Source organism: Nylanderia fulva, unplaced genomic scaffold (genome assembly GCF_048542155.1).
Source record: "Nylanderia fulva isolate GAGA-0341 unplaced genomic scaffold, ASM4854215v1 Scaffold6, whole genome shotgun sequence".
NCBI classification, from domain to species: domain Eukaryota; kingdom Metazoa; phylum Arthropoda; class Insecta; order Hymenoptera; family Formicidae; genus Nylanderia; species Nylanderia fulva.
Window position 1 is genome coordinate 4,294,119 of NW_028190698.1, and position 20,022 is coordinate 4,314,140.

Here is a 20,022-nt window from a genome sequence, read left to right on the forward strand (position 1 = left end):
GGGTTTGTTTTGAGATATTAATCTCACTCAAATCTCATTATTCACTGAACTAACTCCGTGTTGAATAAATAATTATTATGGCGATGATGACGCAATAAAAGCGCGAATTTTATCTTATAATATCTACCACTGGGGAAAGGCTAAAAATTGATGCAATTCACGAAAGAAATCTTGATAAAATTCAATCGGCGATTTCATGAATAAAAAATTATCTATATAAAAAAATATAACATGATATAATAAAAAAATATTGGCATGCTTTATACTCTTGAAAGATCCCACCTAATAGATAAATTTATTATAACTAGATAATGCAAAATTAAAAAATTAGTAAACATATATAAAATATAAATATAATATTAGTAAACAAAATATAAACAATATAAAAATATATATACATATAGAGATTTATATTTTTTTAGTTTTTTCTTTTTATTCTTAATATATTATAATTGTATACAATATTTTATAATCTGTGTCCCTCTTTAGATACTTTACATATATGAGTGTTATTCTATTGAAGTAAATAGATGTAGCACACAAAAGCATCATTATTTTATAATAATCTAAACTTATCACTTTTATTTTTATATAATAATTATAATTGCAAATACAAAATTAACCAAATATAAACATTAGCACAGTGAAACAATATACATTATTATCAGCTAATCAAACAATCTTTAATCTCTTAAAATTTTTATTTATCTTTTACATTAGAATCTCATAATAAACAAAAATTGATATAATCTATTGATTAATTTTTATTTTATGATTCTTTTGTCTCAAGTTTCAGCATTTAAAAATTGGTCTAATTTAATTATTATCTTTCATATGCAAAGATACAGAAAGCATATTTTAAATATTTTTGTCTTCTAATTCTCAGATAAATATTAAATCTTATCTTATAGATGGATAAAGATCTGCACAGCATATAAAGTCTTTTACTTGCGAAAGTGAAGGAACTATAATATTAATGATACATGATATTTATACAGCATATAAAATTGAAATATATACTACAAGTTTACATATAATGATTAGATTCGTAAATTCATTGCATAATGCTTGTTGTTAAAGCACGCATTTGACAATATTTTCTTTGCTTTCACGTTTACATTAATATACATATCTAGTTTGTGGTTTACCTACCAAATGGATTTAGATTTTTATTATAATCGTCATCATCATTAGCCGCGTCATTATCATTATCATCGTCGTCTTTAAAAGGATTATTTGCATCGTCGTCGTCGTCATTAGCGAAAGGATTTTTAGATTCGTCGTAATCGTCAGTCTCGAAAGGGTTTGATGGCACAATAGGATTTTTTGGTGGAATGAAGGACTTCTCAATCGGCGATGACTTTGGTGTGGTACTATTCAAAATACGAGCTTCTCTGATCGGCACCGGTGAAGCTTTAGCGGAATTACCTCGCGGTGTCGATAAACCGCTCCCTGTTCCCGATATATTCGCCTCCAATGACGAGGAATACACATCCGGTTTTGCAAAACTGCGATAACGCTCTTCCGTTATTAATGTGGGAACATCGTATCCCGCTCGTCTAGATTCCGTTTTTCCTACTGGAAGAATCACATATCGATTATACAATTATCATGATATAATTTACATCAAAAAACTTAGTAATTAAAATCATAAATATAAACCTGAGATGGAGCTCTTTCCTTCATTTAATCGGATTCTCGCTTCCGCGCCCGGACCATAATTCAATTTAGGTTCCTCCAACTTGGTTGGTGTAGGTAATGATTTGTCTGTATCGGTAATTACTGTTAATTTCTTGAAAACACCTCTACCAAAATAATCGGCCACTAAAGAAAACGGATCTTCCGCTCGATCGAGAAGACTGTGGAATGTTTCGTGTAAGTCTCTTGATTGCTCTTGCGCTCTTATAATATCTAGCAACTTCTTGTTGTTTGGTAAGCACGCTGGACATTCGTTTTCGTTTTCCGAGAAGCTTTGAAAGCAACTGAAAGCAAAAAATAGAAGATAAATTGAAATAAATTACGTGATAACAATTTTATGTACAAATGATAAAAATAATTAGAAAAGCTTACTGTTGATGATATGAATGTTGACACATGAAGTGCACAGATGGTAATTCTAGCTGATGATGGCACGCGCTACATCGTGATCCTTGAAAGATTATTGTGTTATTCTTTATTGCCTCTATTTGTTCCCGTAATTTAAGAGTATCGGCTCTGTATTTCTGTGTTAATTCCGTATCGGCTTGAGTCTGTTCGTTTTCCGTTCGTAATACACTGCATAAATAACTTCTAACATCTCCCAATGTACAGGTCAGTGATGTGGAAATTGCATCAATAACCATTAAAGGAGACAACAGTCTTTCTTGAGCTGTAACAACAGTTTCGATTTTGTTTGACTGAAAAAAATACTATAATTAATATTTAGCGAATATTCACCGATATATGCTAATATATCCGCGAGGAGTTTCGTTGGTGCATCCTTGTTTTTAGCTACGCTCCACAAGGCTTGTACCCACAAGTTAGGATCCTGATGACCAAATCTCTTGCAGGTGGCGAGAACTTGTTCGCTGTCGCCTTCGCGTAAATGAAACCTTAATATTTCTTGATATCTGAAAGTGATATCAACATGTATCCTCATGCATATTGATATTTCTATATGTAAAACAATTTCTCTTCAATAATATAATATATGACCGACTTACAGTTTGCTCTCTTCATAGAGGAAAAGCAATCCTTTCCTAAAATTATGCTGATGACAAAGTATTAATATTTGGTCTTTATCATAATGAGCTTCGGAATTTTGCAAAAGTCGTACAATTTTCTGTTCATATTGCACTTTAGCTACATCATTGTCTAAAGCTGACCAAACATGTAAATAATGTTCCACTAATGTATTGTAAACAAGTGTACTCCACCTACAAGAAATATAAGTAAAGATAGAGTGAACTTCCTGATAGAATATATGTTCTTTTTATGAAATATTGCAACCTTGTATCTGATTTAACTAAATGCTCCAAGAACTCCACGAGTCGCTCAGAATTATTTAGAAATAGATGAATAAAATCCTCTGGATTAGCTTTATCTATACGCTGCTCTGTATAGCCATTTAATGCTTCCTACAAGAAGATAACGAGATAAATACATTTCCACATCTTTTAATTTCTCCTCGCATAATTTACTCAAAATTAATATAAGAACATGAGAATGAAATATGTACACATACCTGATCTACAAGAGGTTTGTCAGAAGGTTTATAATTTGTGCATAAGGCTTTTAAAAACTGTGTAGATTCATTTGGCACATTTTCTATTAAAATATTTCCATATTTCTTCATGTTAGCTTCCGCCTAAAAATTTTTTTAAGCGTTTTTCATATATCTACTTTTATAGAATTATGCACACACATATACACGTATAAATATATAATAATACCTCTTCAAATTCTAAAGTTGCCATGTATTCCAATGCCTTTTTGTATTCATGTTTGTCTTCGATTTGGATACGAAGATACCACTCGTGTTTACCATGTTTCTGTGCGAGTAATAAAGCGTCCTCCGGCGATGCTTGACGACAAACTTTAATCGCTATTTCCACATCAAAATCAACTTCACGATCTTTTGTCTAAATTATATATAACAATATATAATAAATATACAAAATATCATATATCTTTGTAAACATATCACATATTTTGGGACATTTGAGACATCTGCAGATAAATATGTACTCACCATAATAAATTCTTTCAACTTATCGGTATGATTTAGTTTAGTGTAGCAATTTAACAATAAAGTAGTATGATCTTCGGTTGCTTGTCCATTTTTATGCAAAGCTTGCAAGTACGTCGTCAAATTATCAATATGTTGGGAATCTAAGAATTTTCTTATCACGTAAGATGGTTCCAACTTGCCAATAGTCTTTATGTATTGTTCTATAGCGCCGTTATGATCCCCTTTGGAATATAAATGATCTCCATATTGACGAAAAATGTCTATGAGACCTTCCGCATCATATTGCTGATTTTTAGCTATTCTGTAACAAAATATATACAATGTCATATTAAAAGTTGTGCAATTAATGATTTAAATATCTCATTGCAATTAAATATTTAATATACCTTATGGAAACATCATACAAATTCTTTTTAAAAAGTAATGCTAATTTCGACTGTAAATCTTTCTCATCCAAATGATACAACTTGTTATCTCCACTAAGTATAAAAAATCCACCCCACTCGGATAGAACTGCTTGGACAGACACCATAGGCGCAGAGAAAACGATAAACTTGTTTTGGATATCGAGCACAGTAATAATATGTTTATCGACACCAGGCGGTATTGGTTCTATTGTGCTACAAAAATTTAATATATTTATGCATTATAACATAAATGTAAAGAAATTATAAAATATAAACGTGTTTGTATTAATTACTTGGGTTTGGCAGATATAGTCGTTGTTCTCGGAACGTTTGCTGATTCTTTCGCTACTATCACTAAATATGTTCTAAACCATTCTAGCATTATTTTTTGACCTTCCACTGCATAGCATGGACCTCTACCATCTGGTGTGTAACAATAAATAGCCTGAAAATTTTATAAAAGAATAGTTTTTTTTTTCTTTATGTATGTAATTAAAAATGCGAGCCTGAAAATATGTGCGACATACGTCATTACGTCCGATCATAAAATGACTGTCTTGCATGGATTCAGCAAGCACGCTGCATTTTCGCGCGCAGCCCATCGTATCCAAAGTAGTTTTAAATTCTTTGTCCTTAATAGTAATATTATACAAAAACACACTGTTCTGTGTAGCAACGAACAAATGCGTCTGTTTACCAGTCGCTCTTAAAGCCAGACCAGTAATAGACAGATTAGCATCTTTTAAGACTTTTATTTTATTTTTCCTCTCTCGAGTCAAATCGCCTCTGAAAAACGAAGAATTTGAATAAGAAAAGATATTTTTATTATAGTGTATTATATTGCATCACAAAATATATAAAATATATAATAAAGTAATAAATATATAAAACTTTGACAATATAATAATAGTCTAATAAGGTAAAGAGAAAAAAATAAAAAATATATTTTATTTACCTATACAGCATAATAGAACCATCTCCAAATCCAATCGCCATCAACGTAAGACTTGTATGGACACAAAGAGCTGTCGCTGGAACTGCTCGATAACTAGGTATAGCTCTGCTTATCCGAACACATGTTGGATTACCTTGCTTATCTGGTTTTGCCAGGTTCCAAACTTTTATAGTAGGGTTGCATCCAGCCTCATCTTCCTGTTTATGCATTATATTCGAATAATTAGATTTAATCTATTATAAAATTCCATCAAAGAGATACTTTGCAAGAAATGATCATCATGCAGCACTCTTACACCAATGGTAAATAGAAAAGTAGAATGTTGAACTTGTTGAGCCAACACCAGTGTAATTTCATAAGCTCGAAACGTTGTAATCTCATATGCCCTGTTTATCAAATGTACATTGCCTGTATTATCCCCAAATACGAGATTGCCATTGCCACTGGTAGCTGCAGCGACTTGCGCATCCTATACAAAAAATTATCAATCAGGAGATAAGAGAACCTCTCTCTTTCACATGATGTAAAAGGTTAAATATAATTTATATAATAATATATTAAAAAACCATCTTACTCCGAATGCGGCCGCGATTTTTCCTGCATCAACCTCCTTTTTCAAGTCAAAGAAATTAAAGCGTCTCCACTAAAAAGACAATAAAGTGTAATAGTAGCGTCGAAAACTTTAGGTTATATTGTGCGTCGAAGAAGGAGCAATAGATGCAAATATACGTCGAGAACGAAACGATAAATCAAGATAAATTATGAGCGAGTAATTAAAACAAACCTCGAGAAATGCCATGATAATTTAAAAACAATATTTATTTATACATATGTGCTAGGAGAAAATTATATTCTCGGTGAGATTTATTTCTTTGACAGCGATGTATACAATTGATCCGTCACACGCCCGCCGTCTTCTACAGCTGCTCCGAATCAGCTGTTCGCGATGACACATCGAGTCGCGCATGCGCGCGAACTTTGTGTAGTCGCACAGTCTTTCCCGCAAGATGGCAGCACCAGATTATTTGGACAAGTACGCCTCTAACGGCGAAATACAAAAGTAATCACTTCATGTTCAAATTTAATCAGTGTAAATAAGTGCGCGTAATAATTATCAATCGTCATTATATTTACGTGTCAAAGTAATACAGACAAGAGTGACAAACGTTTTTAATAAAAGTTTACGTGTGTTAAAGGAAGAAACACGAATCACGAAGCGCATCTTCAGCGAGTGCAGGCAAAAGGAAGACGGTATGAGAGATAACACACGGGTTCGTTATGCTTTTTATATTTACATTTATATCTTTGTATTGACGATTTTATGCGCATTTTAATTGCGATCATATCTTAAAAAATGCGATCATATCTTAAAAAATAATTAAACTTGTTAAATGAATTTATACTATCTAATAATATGTCTATATTTTTTGATTAAAAAAAATTGTGACTCTATTGCAAAAAATTCTTCATAATTTTCTCTTGCTGAAACAATAGATTAGGTAGCTTTCTTTTTACTTGGAATGTTATGAGATCTTAGATCACTCACGCGAATCGAGAGTCCCCGATTCGTAGGTATAAAAGGGGAAAGGGGGATTATGATGAAACTTTAAAACGACATTTATATATTTCATTTACAAGCCGTAAAGCGGCCGATCCGAGCTCGTGATTCACGCGCTCGATTAAATCAGGTGGCACAGGGTTACAAAAGACCGCGAACGAAACGGCACGCCAGTGCAATGTTACAACAGGTATACGCGACAATAATTCTTGTCCTTCGCGTGCGAGAGACAAGGAGGAGGAAAATTATTATTGCCGCTCTCCTCATGGGCGCCCGCAGAATTTTTTCCAGGGAGGAGGGCATGATTAAAATTTTTTGCTTATTTTTTCTTAATTTTTTAATTATTTTATTATTTTAATATTTTTAATTTTTTAATTTATTTTTAATTATTTTATTTTTTTTTAATAAAATTGCAAACAAATTCCAGTGTTTATTCACAAGAAGAGCAAATGCTTAATTTTTTAATTTGCCCTTCTGAAGACGCCCATGACTCTCCTTCCCTCTCGAAAAAAAAAAAAAAATGCATTGCAATGACGTTCCGCCTGGCACGCTCTCGGGTTAAGACGTAAGTTCTGTTATATTTGTTAAAAAGGACGAACAATTAGTGTGTTTGTGTGTATGTGTGTTTCGATGTTTCGGGGCGGGTGTGTTGCTTTACAGAGCTGTGTGCGGGACGTAGACTCGAGAAATGGTCGTAAAATCTTTGAAAATCGGACGTCGGTCGACCGTCGACGCGAGAGAGATCCGCGACGATGATTAAATACAGCTTATTAAACGTTCTGGACAAACTCTGCGAGGGACGAGGGGGCTGTCTCATCTTTATATAATGTGTTAAAGGAACGAGCGAATCTCGTACGCAATGCGAAATACAAAAGTCCAGAGTTCGATAACGATAATTTATACAGAAACGGAGTTTGTCAACATTTTTCTTTCTAATCATCTCTTCGACATTTCCTCGGAAAATCGTATCGTTGGTCGTGCTCCTTGATTCGTATATTTTATATCTATCGCATACTTAACGCTAAATTATTACTTTGATCGCGTCGAGTCGGAGCCTTTATTTACAATCGATTTTATAATATCGCCTCGATATAAAACTTAGAATCGGATGATGAACGCTTTTGATACTAAATTTGCGATGTGAGAAAATCCATCTCTCTCTCTCTCTCTCTTTTGCGCAGAAGAACAAAACGGACAGCTCCTTCTTCTCGCGCAAACTTTGCGAGAGTTCCTCCGATTTTCAAATTCTTGTTGATGACATAGCGCGAAAATCGTATGTCCATAATGTATTATCCTCCGAAGTTATTCTCTCTCGATTCTATTCGGAGAGGTAAAGCAAAGTCGCAATAGCTCTAAATATTCGCCATCGATCGTTTGTGGGATTAATTAATTACTCCAAAATCAGAATAATCGATGCTGTTTTGCGACTTGGAAATAGACAGGAAGGGTTTATTTGTATTCGGACATAGAATATTGGAGAGATATTTCTCACAATGCCAAATTCCGCGAGAGATCAAAGATATATCTCGATATTACAATATATCACTTTAATTCATTATATATTATTCGTGTTTTTTTTTCTCTCTCGTTAACTCTTTTACTTTGAAGTACAAGTCTTAGTTTCAAATATTTTTAAATTTGAACATTCTTTCTGCGTTTTTCTGCTGTTTTATTAAGACAGAAAATTAAAATATCTTTTTTACTCCGCACATCAATTTCGAAATAATATTGTTCTTGATCTAGTTTCGAGATATACAGAATAATCACACGAGAGAGAGAAAGAATCAAATTAATGCGAGATCGATTCGAATACGAGCGACATACGAGTTCCACGCTACAAACACAGAGCAAACGAGCTCCATATCACGCCATCGTTTGTACATACGTATCGTGCTCGCGTTAAAAAGGACTCTATAGACGTAAAAACTACGTGTGAGATTCGGAAAAACGCGCGCGGGACTCGTCCCGTTTCTCTCGTCCCTTGAGAGATCTCGGTCAGTCGAAATCTCGATTTGCCTCCTTCCGGTTCGCGCAGCGACACGATCGCTTAACTCTTTGTCGGACGACGTGTGATTATGCGCTTTTTTTTTAAATTTATTTCCGAATTAACATTTTGCTCTCGTATTACAGCTGTTCGGTGTTCGAATAATTTTTTTTCAGTCGTGGTTATTTTATTTTATTTTATTTTTTTTTCTAGAAATTGCCGTACAAAGAGTTGAACGGTGGATTAGCGCGCTCTCGTGTGCAGAGTGTACTTTAGTCCGCTATATTCTAGTACGATAGACGTGTAGCAGGCTGCGACGCGGTAGCATACGGAGAAAATCATCCCCCTTACATGTGTAATGTGCCCTTTCAATTATGTCGGAGCGTGGTAAAGTTTTTTCCTCCCTCCTCCGCCCGGCGACGATTCTCGAAAATGTCACTGCGAGTTTGTAGGTCTATTCTTTTCAGTTTACCCTTTCTGTACTCTTCGTGTTTCTATTTTTTCTATTTTTTTTCCACCCCTCTTCATCCCTCTTTCCAAAGCGTCCGATGCTGCGCTTTATTTTTAAGTACAGAAAAAGTGTAACTAAAGAGAACGCAGTTAGTTTCGTAAAGGCGAAAGGTACAATGAAAATCGATAGTTACATTCTTTTGCTCTTTGCTATCTGGGAATTGAAAAAAAATATTCGGAATTTATTGAAGGCATTGCTGATCAGTATTGCATTACAACTGCGCGTTCAGCGGGATGAAAAAAAAAACCTCGTATGTATTTTCGACGCGCATTTATAGAGAACGCGCTCTCGTCCCATTTCGCTTTTCGTCTCGTATATATTGTATTTTGCGTTTACACATTTATTTATCCTTGGATCGAATAGATAAATATATGACGCGACGATCCGGACGGCAGTGTTATTTAAATAATGAGATTACCAGCCGAATTTATGCGAAGAGCATTAACGATATTAATTGACAATTTTGATAAAGAGAACCATTTTCTATTTCAAAATATGTAATTGTTGCAAATTAAGAAACTCGGGTAGATTCGCGATTTTTCTTTTTTTTTTTTTTTTTTTCGAATCACCCTATTCGTCGCTCTTTCACATTTTCGGGAAACACTTCTCACGTCGCTTGCCGGATAATTTGCTGCAAATTGCAATTAAACGAGAAGAATAAGCGAAAGAGATGGGAAGAGATGGAATACGATCGAAGCGAATGTCGGGGGATGTAATTGTGGGACAAAATGCACCGGGGGAGGAGGATGATCGGTGGGGGATGATCGGTTTATCGCTCGGCATATTTCGAATATTTTTTTTTTTATAGACACAATTATTATACACTAATTATTACTCTTTCTCTTTCTCCGTTTGCGATCATTCGACACGTCGTCGCAGTGCTCCGTGCATACGTTTTCACGACACATTTAGTTTATACATGTATGTATATATATATAATATATATATATATTTTTTTTTTTTATACATATATCTTTACAAACAGGAAACGATCAGACGATGGGCCGATCGCGCGGCCCGAGAACACCGAGCATATCCTCACATAGAGTCGCGAGAACGACTGGACAGAGCTTCATCCCCTTCTTTTTTTTTTTTATCGAACAATAAAATGTCTCTTTCGTACGTTTATATATAATATATACGCATTACTTACGCAATCGAAACTCGAAAAATCAAGGGTATCCTATTATACCTTTAAAAGGAGAGACACCAGGTGTATGTACAGTTCCCGCACAATTGCATTTAATTGCGTTTAAGGATGCACTTTTTTGTAAAATACAATAATATCCCTCTTCGCTCTCTTTCTCTCTTTCTCTCTTTCAATCTCTCCCCCAATCTCTCTCTCTCTCTCACGTAATAGTATATTCTCCTTTTAGAGATCTCTCTTCATATTTCTCTCTCATCTCTCTCTTTCGCAGAGTTATACAATAAAATATCACAGTTCTGTTCGTACCACGCAATAATTAATATATTGTTTTTCCTTATGTGTGTTGTGTGTGTGTGTGTGTGTGTGTGTCACTTATATACGGTCTCTCGCACTCTTTCTTTCTCTATCTTTCTCTCTCACGCACAAACATATATATATATATATATATATATATATATATATATATGTATATATGCGCTCTCGCATACGCACGCAACATATGTTCTTCTTATCAGAGTCTCTTCGTTACAGACATTCTTTTTTTTTCTTTCTCTACGAACGCGTTGTAAGTTGTAACGCACAGATGTAATACACACACGCATCTATAATACGCGCGCACGCATACACATACATACACACGTATATAATTCCTCGCTTTTCCTTTCGACGACTAATGGTTACGCAAGGTATGCTGGTTGTAGAAACATTCATTTACAACTTGTATACTTGAAGTATATAGTAATAATAACTATTTTTTTTTACCGAAAGAGAGAACGATATATGTATAAAGAGTGAGGTTGCGCGAAGCCTTTTTTTCTTCAAGATAGAATAAGTCTGATGGATCTCATTGCTATGAAAAATCGTATAGACACATTCAATTAAAAGAATATACATACATACAGTACGATTCGTACGATTTTACGTTAGAAAATCGTTTGGGGGGTATACAGTCATCCTCTCTTTCTCTCTCTATCTTATCTCGATCTTATTAAATCAAATATTAAAATGCAAATTTGCGCGCGCGCATCATTCGCAAGTCTTTGAATCCTGAAGAGAGAATTCGTGTCGAGAGATTTCTCTGCTTGTTTTTTTTTTTTACACTTATATACGATAATCGACGCAGACCGTAAATTATTGCTTCAAATGCGAAATTTATTTGCGTTAAGCGATCGTTCATCGACATCCTTTTTTTCATATCGAAAGACTTCGTGCTCTCCCTCCGTGCTCGCTATATAAGTATTGCTAAAAAGGGTGTATCCTACTACCTTCCATTTTCGCGTCTCCCAAAGAATCGTTGTCATTCAGAGGAACTAATCGCGCACAAAGAGAACAACTTTGTCAATCGGTTTTTGTAAACAGCGCCTCTTCTAATTCTGCTATCACATCTCGTCCGAAATCCCTAATATTCTCCGACGCGAGAGGGTATATTTTGTCGTACAAGTATATAGATGAAAAAACATTCTCTTTAACCGCGTTTAATGTCGCGACACAGGATCTCCCTTACTTTTGTATATACATATACATATACAACGAAAGAATAGAAATGGACGGCATTTCACGCGGAGCGCTATGTAGTAACCGAGTGCGCTCGAGTGTCTCGCGAAAAATTTATTCGTAATCGAACGTAAGAAACGAGAGGACAAAGGAGATTGCGACACAAAGTCAGCGAAGGATGAAATAATCCGGGTGGCGAACAACGGGAACAAAGTGGCGCACGATGGAAGGGAGAGTTCGCGGATGCGATGGGAGAAAAAAAAAACATTTTTCTTTAATCTTTTTACGACAAAAAACAGTGAATAACTTGTATATAAGAGCTGAAAGAAGAATATAAATTCGAGATGCGCGTATGTTAAGTATTTTTTCCGCTAAAAATTAAGTATACATATATATATTACTTAATTTATTCGAAGTTATATTCTTCTTTCAGCTCGCGTAAATTATTACTACTTTTTGCGGTAAAAAAATTAAACAAAAATGTTTTTATTATATATATATATATATATATGTATGCATATATATGTATATTATATATACATATCTTGATACATATATATATATATATCTTTTTGAGTCTTTCATTTGGTATATTTTGACAAAACGGATATACATAGTATATTTTAGTGACTTAATAAAAAGCAAATTTACACCCATCAATTAAAAATGTGAAAAAAGCGCACTAAAAAAAACTAAGATTAAGAATATGGTTGAGAATAAAATCGGTATATAAAGATTTGTACCATTTTATTCCTTTATATAATTGATACTAATATTTATAAGTACGCGAGAATATATAAAACAATAATCCATATGTACCGATAACAATGTTATTTCAACAATAATTTCCAACAGAAAATTCTTGCGTTATTATTTAATTTAAATACATTATCTTTCTCAAAGGTATAACATAAGAAAAAAATAAATGATAGTAATCCAGTATTTATGTTACGAAAAGAGATCGTATGTGTACTTACGGATTAATGTAGATTAAATTGAGATGTGAGATCCTTGCCTTAATTATCTTAACGTGTGTTTCAACATTAAGTATCTCTCTACGGAAACATTTAAACACGGTAAATGAACTGTATATTATTTTATTCAGCATATTCGTTCGATGTTTTTTCTCGGTGAATTTTCGACTTTAGTCTACAAATCCGAAATGCAAAAAAATAAAAAAAATAAAAAATAAAAAAAAAAAATAAAAATGTCCTTCTTTTATTTTTTCAAAAATTAATAATCGCCAGTGTAAAGTTGAAATGCTTTTTAAGAACAATGGACGAAAGGACGAAGGGACGATCGTATGATATGAGAGAGAAGGGAAAGGCCAAAGCAAATTCACATATCATATTTTGACAGAAAATAGAGAAACAAAATAACTCAACACATTACATGTCGAGAAATTTTCCTTTGCCTTTATTTTAACACGTGACAGTTTATTAAACGAAATAATAATAATAATAATAAAATATTAATAATAATAATATATAATCAATGTGAAACTAAGGATAGGCAGAAGAAATCACATTTACAGCGCGGGGTTTCGGAGTTTCCTATCTTGCACACCCTTGCTCACCTGCGAATTCATCCTATTTTCGCGTTTCCCTAACATTTCTCATTGTATGAACGAAATGACGGATATCTACCTATCTATCTTATCCTTTTCCCTGTATTTATTGTATCGATCGAAATTACGCACTTATTATTCGAAACATTTTTCCTCGCCCCATTGTCAATCTAAATCAAGATGTATGCATAATATCCAACATTTTCAATGCATTATATTTAATGTATCGTGCGCACCCACGCGAATACACGGTTACCTATATTTTTTTTTTTATCCGTTCATTCTTTGACGTTTACTTTGGAGGATATCCAGAAATAAGCGAGCCGTCACATGCCGTCTGTACAAAGGAATCTGGTCTGCCTTCCGGCATATATCCAGCAAGAAAATGAACTCTGAACTCTTTTTCTTTTTCATATTACTCATTATTACCCCTCGCCCCTTCTCTCATTCATTGTCCTATCATCATCTTAATAACAACGTAATAGTTTTAAACAACTTGAGCATAGGGTAAGGCCCGGACGTGAACTACCACGGGGTTCGTTCTTTTTTTTTCTTCGTCGAAGTAAAATCGCGAGCGAATTTACCTTGATGGAATAATCGAAAATAAATTGGCATCCGCGATATAATCCGCGTAAGAGTTCGACAGAGTAGTAGCGGAAATAAAAGCGGAATTTTCGTAAAATGCACGACTAAAAATGCAAAACTTAACGATCAAGCTTTATATTTTCTTTTGTGAAACACAATGCTAACTCGATGGAACTCGATTGGAATTACATAGGAACCCCGAAGGAGAACACGTCCGGCACCGTAACAACAAATTATCTACAATAGTTTTCGCATATACATACATGTTTTATCTTCCTCCCTCTCTCTTTCACTCTCCATCTCTTCTTTCTCTTCATCACGCGCGCACGCAACGCGCACACACGTATATATATATATATATATATATATATATATATATATAACAGATTACATAATAAGATTACTTAGATCTTAAATAAGGTACTTAGAATATTTTCACATTACTAGAGAGTCTGTGTGCTTTCTCTTTATTTTACACACCTACTAAATATCGATCAAAATATTAATCAATAATAATAATAATAATAATAATAATAGTAATAGTGATAATAATAGTAATATAATAATAAAGTAAATAAAAATAATAATAATAATATAATATTAATAATAATAATAATGATAATAATGATGCTAATAAAGATGATGAAGTCTCGGTGTGACGATAATAATAATTATTTCTTTATTTATATATCCTTGTATATACGCGTATATGCATATATTCATTTTCATTTATTAATATATGCATATACTTATTTATTTATTTATTTATTTATATAGCACCTATTTACAAGAGGAGGTCTCCGTGCGGCTCTCTTACAGAATGTGCGTGATGCTTTTATACTTTTTTTTGTAATGTGTAAATGTGTGTGTGTGTGTGTGTGTGTGTGCGTGTGTGTGTCCGCGTGTATATTTCTATACGTTCCCTTTTTGTGTATCTCTTTATATGCCAGTTTCTCTACGCGTTTCGTGCTACAGTTCTTCTCCTCCTTATGTCTTTGTTACCACTGGCGTTCCTGCATAATTTTGCGAATGTCCTAGAATGAATTTTTTCGCTCGTCCTTCGTACGTTTAACCTATCTGTCTTCTTCCGCGTACATTTACGTAGCGCATTTGCAAGTATCTTGTTTTGTCTTACGTCTAATTTTCTTATTTATTATCAGTCCACTAATTTCGTACGTTCCCTTTCATAATTATTCGTCTTTCAAGGTGATCTGCTTGATATATAAATCGCGACAACATATTTCTTAAAACAATTAAAACTCGCATAGTCACAACATTACGACGAGAAATTAAATTTTAACTATGTAAACTGCACAAACTATATTTTTCATGAAATTATAATACTTTGATATATATATAAATATGTATCTAAATATATTTATATATATATAACGAAGGAAAATACGTAAATAAAACACAAAAGAGTAAAAGAAAACTGCGTAATTAATATCTTATAGAATTTGAAATATAATTAAACTTAAAATATTCTTCGAGTTTGTGGAAACAATGTAAAAAATAATTCCAGTTGAAATCTCGATCGTCCAAATAAATTTCATAAGATGTAACGATAAGAAATACATATATATAGGGATGTGTCGAAAGAGTGAACAGTTCGCCGATTAGATTCAAAAAAAAAATTATTGAATTTAGAGAGCGAATTTATTGAAAAACACACACATTTGCTATTATATATATATATGTATGTATATATAACTTTATAAAAATATAAATCATTGATCATTTCGATCAACGGAAAATGTGATTCTCCGTTCACAACTAAGATATTTTTCACGACATATATATATAAAACTGAGAAAGAAATCAGTTTATTCATCTCACCGGCGGCATATCGTATACTTTCTAGCATTATGAAAGTGTATCGTCTACCGTTCGAATACAAGTTGATCCACGATCCGTGCTCCACTTTATCATTCAAACGTCGTCAAGATCGTACGGATTATATATCGCGACGAATGCGTATTGATGGAACTTTCTAGCTCGTAATTGGCACGCATGATCATTGGCGAGGACGTTAGCACGCCGAGAAGCGTGGATTATTCTGAAAGAGTCGAGTAAATATCTGATTGTATTCTCAACGGACGTAGAAATTGAAAATTTTCAGTTGCAGGAGATAACGAAAAAAAAAAACACGGTTCTTGAGACGCGATCGATAGCGATCATAATATCGATTTTATTAATAATTAGACCAGTATGTAAAGATATAGTTTTTTTTTTTTTTTTTAACTACATCACGTCAGTCTTATTACATTAAGGAATGTAACCGTCGAGGTTTCTATCGTGTTAACGTATTGTGTGTGATTTGGAGCTTTGGTTAAATATTGTAAATCTGTCACTGTAAATATTTCAAACGTCTTTCCATTTTTTTATTAACAATCAGGATAGTAAGATGCAGTTACACAAAAAGAAAATTATACATAATGATTTTTTTTTTTTTTACGAAAAACTGTAGAATTTATTAGAATCGTGATCGATTTCACGAATCGATTCGAGAACGATGATACTAATTCGAGAACGCGGTATTAATTGGCAATCGGAACTAAGAGAATAGTTTCAATCCGAATTAATGTCTTTGCTCTGCATGCAATGACTGGTTTCCAAATTAGATCATCGTGCTTATGCGTGTTGATATATTTGAATAAAAGATACGTATATATATTTGATACACATACGTAAAATAATAACACATAACGCGCAAGCGCATTCCTCAATCGAGTCGTACACGCGAAATCGAAATATCTTCTAGATAAGACCTTTAAAAATAAGCAAAAAAGGTAAAAAAAGAGGAAGAGAAAGGTAGAAAGGAAAGAGAGTAATAGTCTTGTATAGGTTGTCGAAAATGATTTCCGACCATCTCTTGTCCGTTTTTCCGGCTTACCGATTATCATCGTACATATTAATCTATTAAAAGATTACGATGAGACGCGCTACTGTTCTTACATGCATACATACCTACGCAATAGGAATGCATAATGCAGTTAAACACCGAAGTGAAACATCTCGAGGGAAAGTTTAGTTTTCGGAGTGATTTTGCGTATACACCAGCGTGAAAAATAACTTAGACGGGTTATAAAGAGATCACGGAGAGAAGAAGACGATCGAGCCGGGCTGATGAAGCTTGAAGGGCTCAAGTCGCAAGACGTGCCTTGTCACGGAAAGTATATAGAGAAGAAAAAAAGGAATTAAAGAACCGTGTGATGAAGAGAGCTCGCGAGTGCTTCCTGAAGTTAATCTCCAAGACCCAGTCAGAGTTACTGCTTCTCTTTGAGACCGCCCAACAGCGCGTGGCTCTCCATCGTGGCACTGAGATTGCTGAGATTGCTCAAGTTCCCCAGATTCCCCAGATTGCCCAGATTGCCGAGGTTCGGCTGATGAGCGTAGTTCCTGATCTGGTGGAGACTGATGAGCTGATTCGGGAAAGACGTGGCGTTTTGGTTGCTGGTGGTGCCGGGCGTGACCCCGGATGCCGAGGACGTCGGCGACGACTTCTGCGTCGTGTTAAACGCCTCGTAGAGATACGGCCGGGAGGCCGGGTGATGACTGGGATAGTGGAGATGATTCAGCGGGTTCAACGAGTGCTGCATCGAGGAGATCGAGTTGATCGAGATCGAGGAGATCGGCGTGAAGGCCGAACTACTATTGGGATGATGATTCGCCCCCGGTTGGGGCGTCTGTTGCCTCGAGTCATTCTCGATGGACTCGGCGGTGCGATGTCCGTGTCCTGGTAGCAGCATCTCCGGATTCTGATTCTGATGGTACTCCGCGTGATGATGCGGCAGCCTCTCGTGCAGGTCGCCGATCACCGAATCCGGGCTTACCTTGGGCCAATAATGGTCCTGATGATGGGTCATCGCGTGTATCGACGGCCTGAGGCCCGTACCGATGATCGGCGGTCTCTTGTCCGTTCTTTCCGCGTGCTTCTGCATGTGCTTCGCTAAATAGGTCTCCTGGGTGTAACTCTTGCCGCAGTACTGGCAGATGTGCGTTTTCAGGTGCTTCGACTCCTTGTGCTTCGGTATGTGCTCGAGCAGGCTCGGCTCGTCGGAGAAGCACTTGTAGCAGGAGTTACACTTGTACGGCTTGTCGGTTTGGTGGCATCGCGAGTGGCTCTGTAGATTGCTCAATTGGCTGAACGCTTTCGTGCAGCCCGGATGCCGACACTTGTACGGCTTGTCGCCGGTGTGCGTGCGAATGTGCTGCTGTAGGTGACTCAGCTGGGTGAACTTCCGTTGGCAGATCTCGCAACGGTACGGCTTAATACCCAGGTGGATCCTCGTATGCTGGGACAGGTACGAGGAGTTGGCGAACGCCTTCGAGCACTGCGTGCACTTGTACGGCTTCGCCTCGCGCATGTGGATCTGCGTATGGAGCTGCAGGTCCGCCTTGCTACCGAATATCTGCAACACAACAGAACAATACTTTGGTGTCAGAGAGAAATAGAAATAGCGAGTGGATTCGTCGATCCTTAAAAAAAAAAACAGACTAGCGGCGGCCGCCATTGCTGGAAACTTTATGTTTCCCCGATTTAAAATGCAAATTAATAACTTCCTGTGCGCGCACGTGACACACGAGAATGTATTGTACTTCGGACTCGGTAGACGTTCGCTTCGCATATATGGTACACATCTTTACGACGATATGTCCCGCGGAATGAGACGAGGGAAAAACGAGATTCGGTTGCCAAGCATCACCCATCGTCCGCTTCCACGTTAGCCGCGCCGCAGAAAAGAGCGCGCGCGGTTATATTTATAAATAAATAAATAAACGTAAAAGAGAGCAGCAGAGAGCACACACGGCTGCCAGTAGCAGGAGGATATACATGAGGCTGGGAGAGGCTGACCTTGTCTATCACGGCCTCGGGGCATATCCGACCGACTGGCTTCGCGCGGGTACCGCATAGAGACTCCCCTTCCACGTACTCTAGTATTCTCGCTCTCTCCTTCCTTCGACTTGCCTCTTTCGTTTCGTTTCATCTCTTCCTTTATCCCCCCTTTCCTCTCCCTTCCCCCCCATCTCATTCGCCGGTTCCTCTCTCACATGCTAGTTTCTAGTTTCTCCAATCTCATCCGATCCTTTTTTTCTCTTTTTAATTTTTTTTATATTTTTCTTTTCAGGACAGGAGCGAAGAAACAGGATAAGCAGTCGTCACGATCGACGATTATTAACGCCTATCCTTCCTCATATCTATTTTGGAATGGAAACGCTCGTGGCTCGTATTATCTCGGTGAGTAATGTGAATCAAATGAATATTTCAACAGATAATAATTACGACGAAATTGTTCCATACGTTTTAATTGCCCTATTTTTACATGAAATCGCGATGTGTTGCGTAATTGAATTTCTGCTACGAGTTCTCAATTGCGGTAATATCAAAATATGATATCTCATTTTCGGAATATCTTAATTATCCGATATACTATTATAAATATGCCATTAAACGGTCACAGACATAAGTCACGATATAGTTTGGTAACGCGACCTTGCACATTTTTCGAGGGATATAACAACCCTCCGTTATTTTCAATCTCTAATTCCTGTTTTTTGGGTAAATTTTCGTCCGGTCGGTGGGTCACTAATGCCGCTAAAAGGTCTCATTCATTCGTAATAAGGCGCGCATCATTACCGAATACAATAACGCCGAAACACGAGATTCGTGCTGCTGCCGAAGGTAACGATCGTGCGCGGGTATTTGGCTTCGTGGAAAGGGCAGTTGAATTGTCTTTCGACGTCGCCGCGAACGAAGGAAGGTATCGCACCAGAATGACGTGTCGGAGTCGAAGAAACGATCCTGAACACGCGAGGAGAGAGCGAACGTGGAAGCCTGTTCCCTTTACGTCGTTCCTTCGTCGTCGCTTCGTTCCGAGTGTTATTACGTAAAACGATGGGTTCCCTTTTCAGATCGTCGTGGCGAGAATCGCCACGCCCGAGGATCTAGGGCGATTCTCGGGCCCTTTGCGCGACAAGGGCTCGAGGAATGACTGACTCTCGTCACCGCGTTTGACGAAGGACTCGTTATTTCCAGTTGGAAAATTTTCGAACCTCTTGTCGAGATGAAAATATATAACA

General features: G+C 36.0%; 2 protein-coding genes across 5 annotated transcripts in view; both read right to left on the bottom strand.

Moving 5' to 3' along the window:
* Positions 1 to 624: 624 nt before the first annotated feature.
* On the bottom strand, positions 625 to 6,040 carry Vps11 (vacuolar protein sorting 11). Of its 2 annotated transcripts, none has more exons than XM_085487962.1 (16): positions 5,877 to 6,040; positions 5,667 to 5,735; positions 5,388 to 5,561; positions 5,093 to 5,289; positions 4,665 to 4,923; positions 4,431 to 4,582; positions 4,117 to 4,350; positions 3,731 to 4,031; positions 3,432 to 3,620; positions 3,224 to 3,346; positions 2,989 to 3,116; positions 2,703 to 2,915; positions 2,437 to 2,609; positions 2,071 to 2,368; positions 1,663 to 1,982; positions 625 to 1,575 (listed from the first exon to the last, which is right to left on the bottom strand). In XM_085487962.1, the coding sequence occupies exons 1-16, from the start codon at positions 5,889 to 5,891 to the stop codon at positions 1,145 to 1,147; spliced, it is 3,276 nt and encodes a 1,091-aa protein (XP_085344088.1). In that variant the 5' UTR covers positions 5,892 to 6,040; the 3' UTR covers positions 625 to 1,144. The 2 variants fall into 2 exon arrangements, with proteins under 2 accessions (XP_085344088.1, XP_085344087.1); XM_085487961.1 differs by having other exon boundaries at positions 626 to 1,578; positions 5,877 to 6,039.
* Positions 6,041 to 13,134: 7,094 nt separating this feature from the next.
* LOC114941639 (zinc finger protein rotund) overlaps positions 13,135 to 20,022 on the bottom strand; it is a 153,369-nt gene continuing 146,481 nt past the window's right edge. For all 3 annotated transcript variants that reach the window (XM_029316699.2, XM_029316691.2, XM_029316684.2), the window contains exon 6: positions 13,135 to 18,353. In XM_029316699.2, the coding sequence (XP_029172532.1) occupies positions 17,208 to 18,353 (1,146 nt within the window). In that variant the 3' untranslated portion in view covers positions 13,135 to 17,207. The remainder of the gene's footprint in view (positions 18,354 to 20,022) is intronic.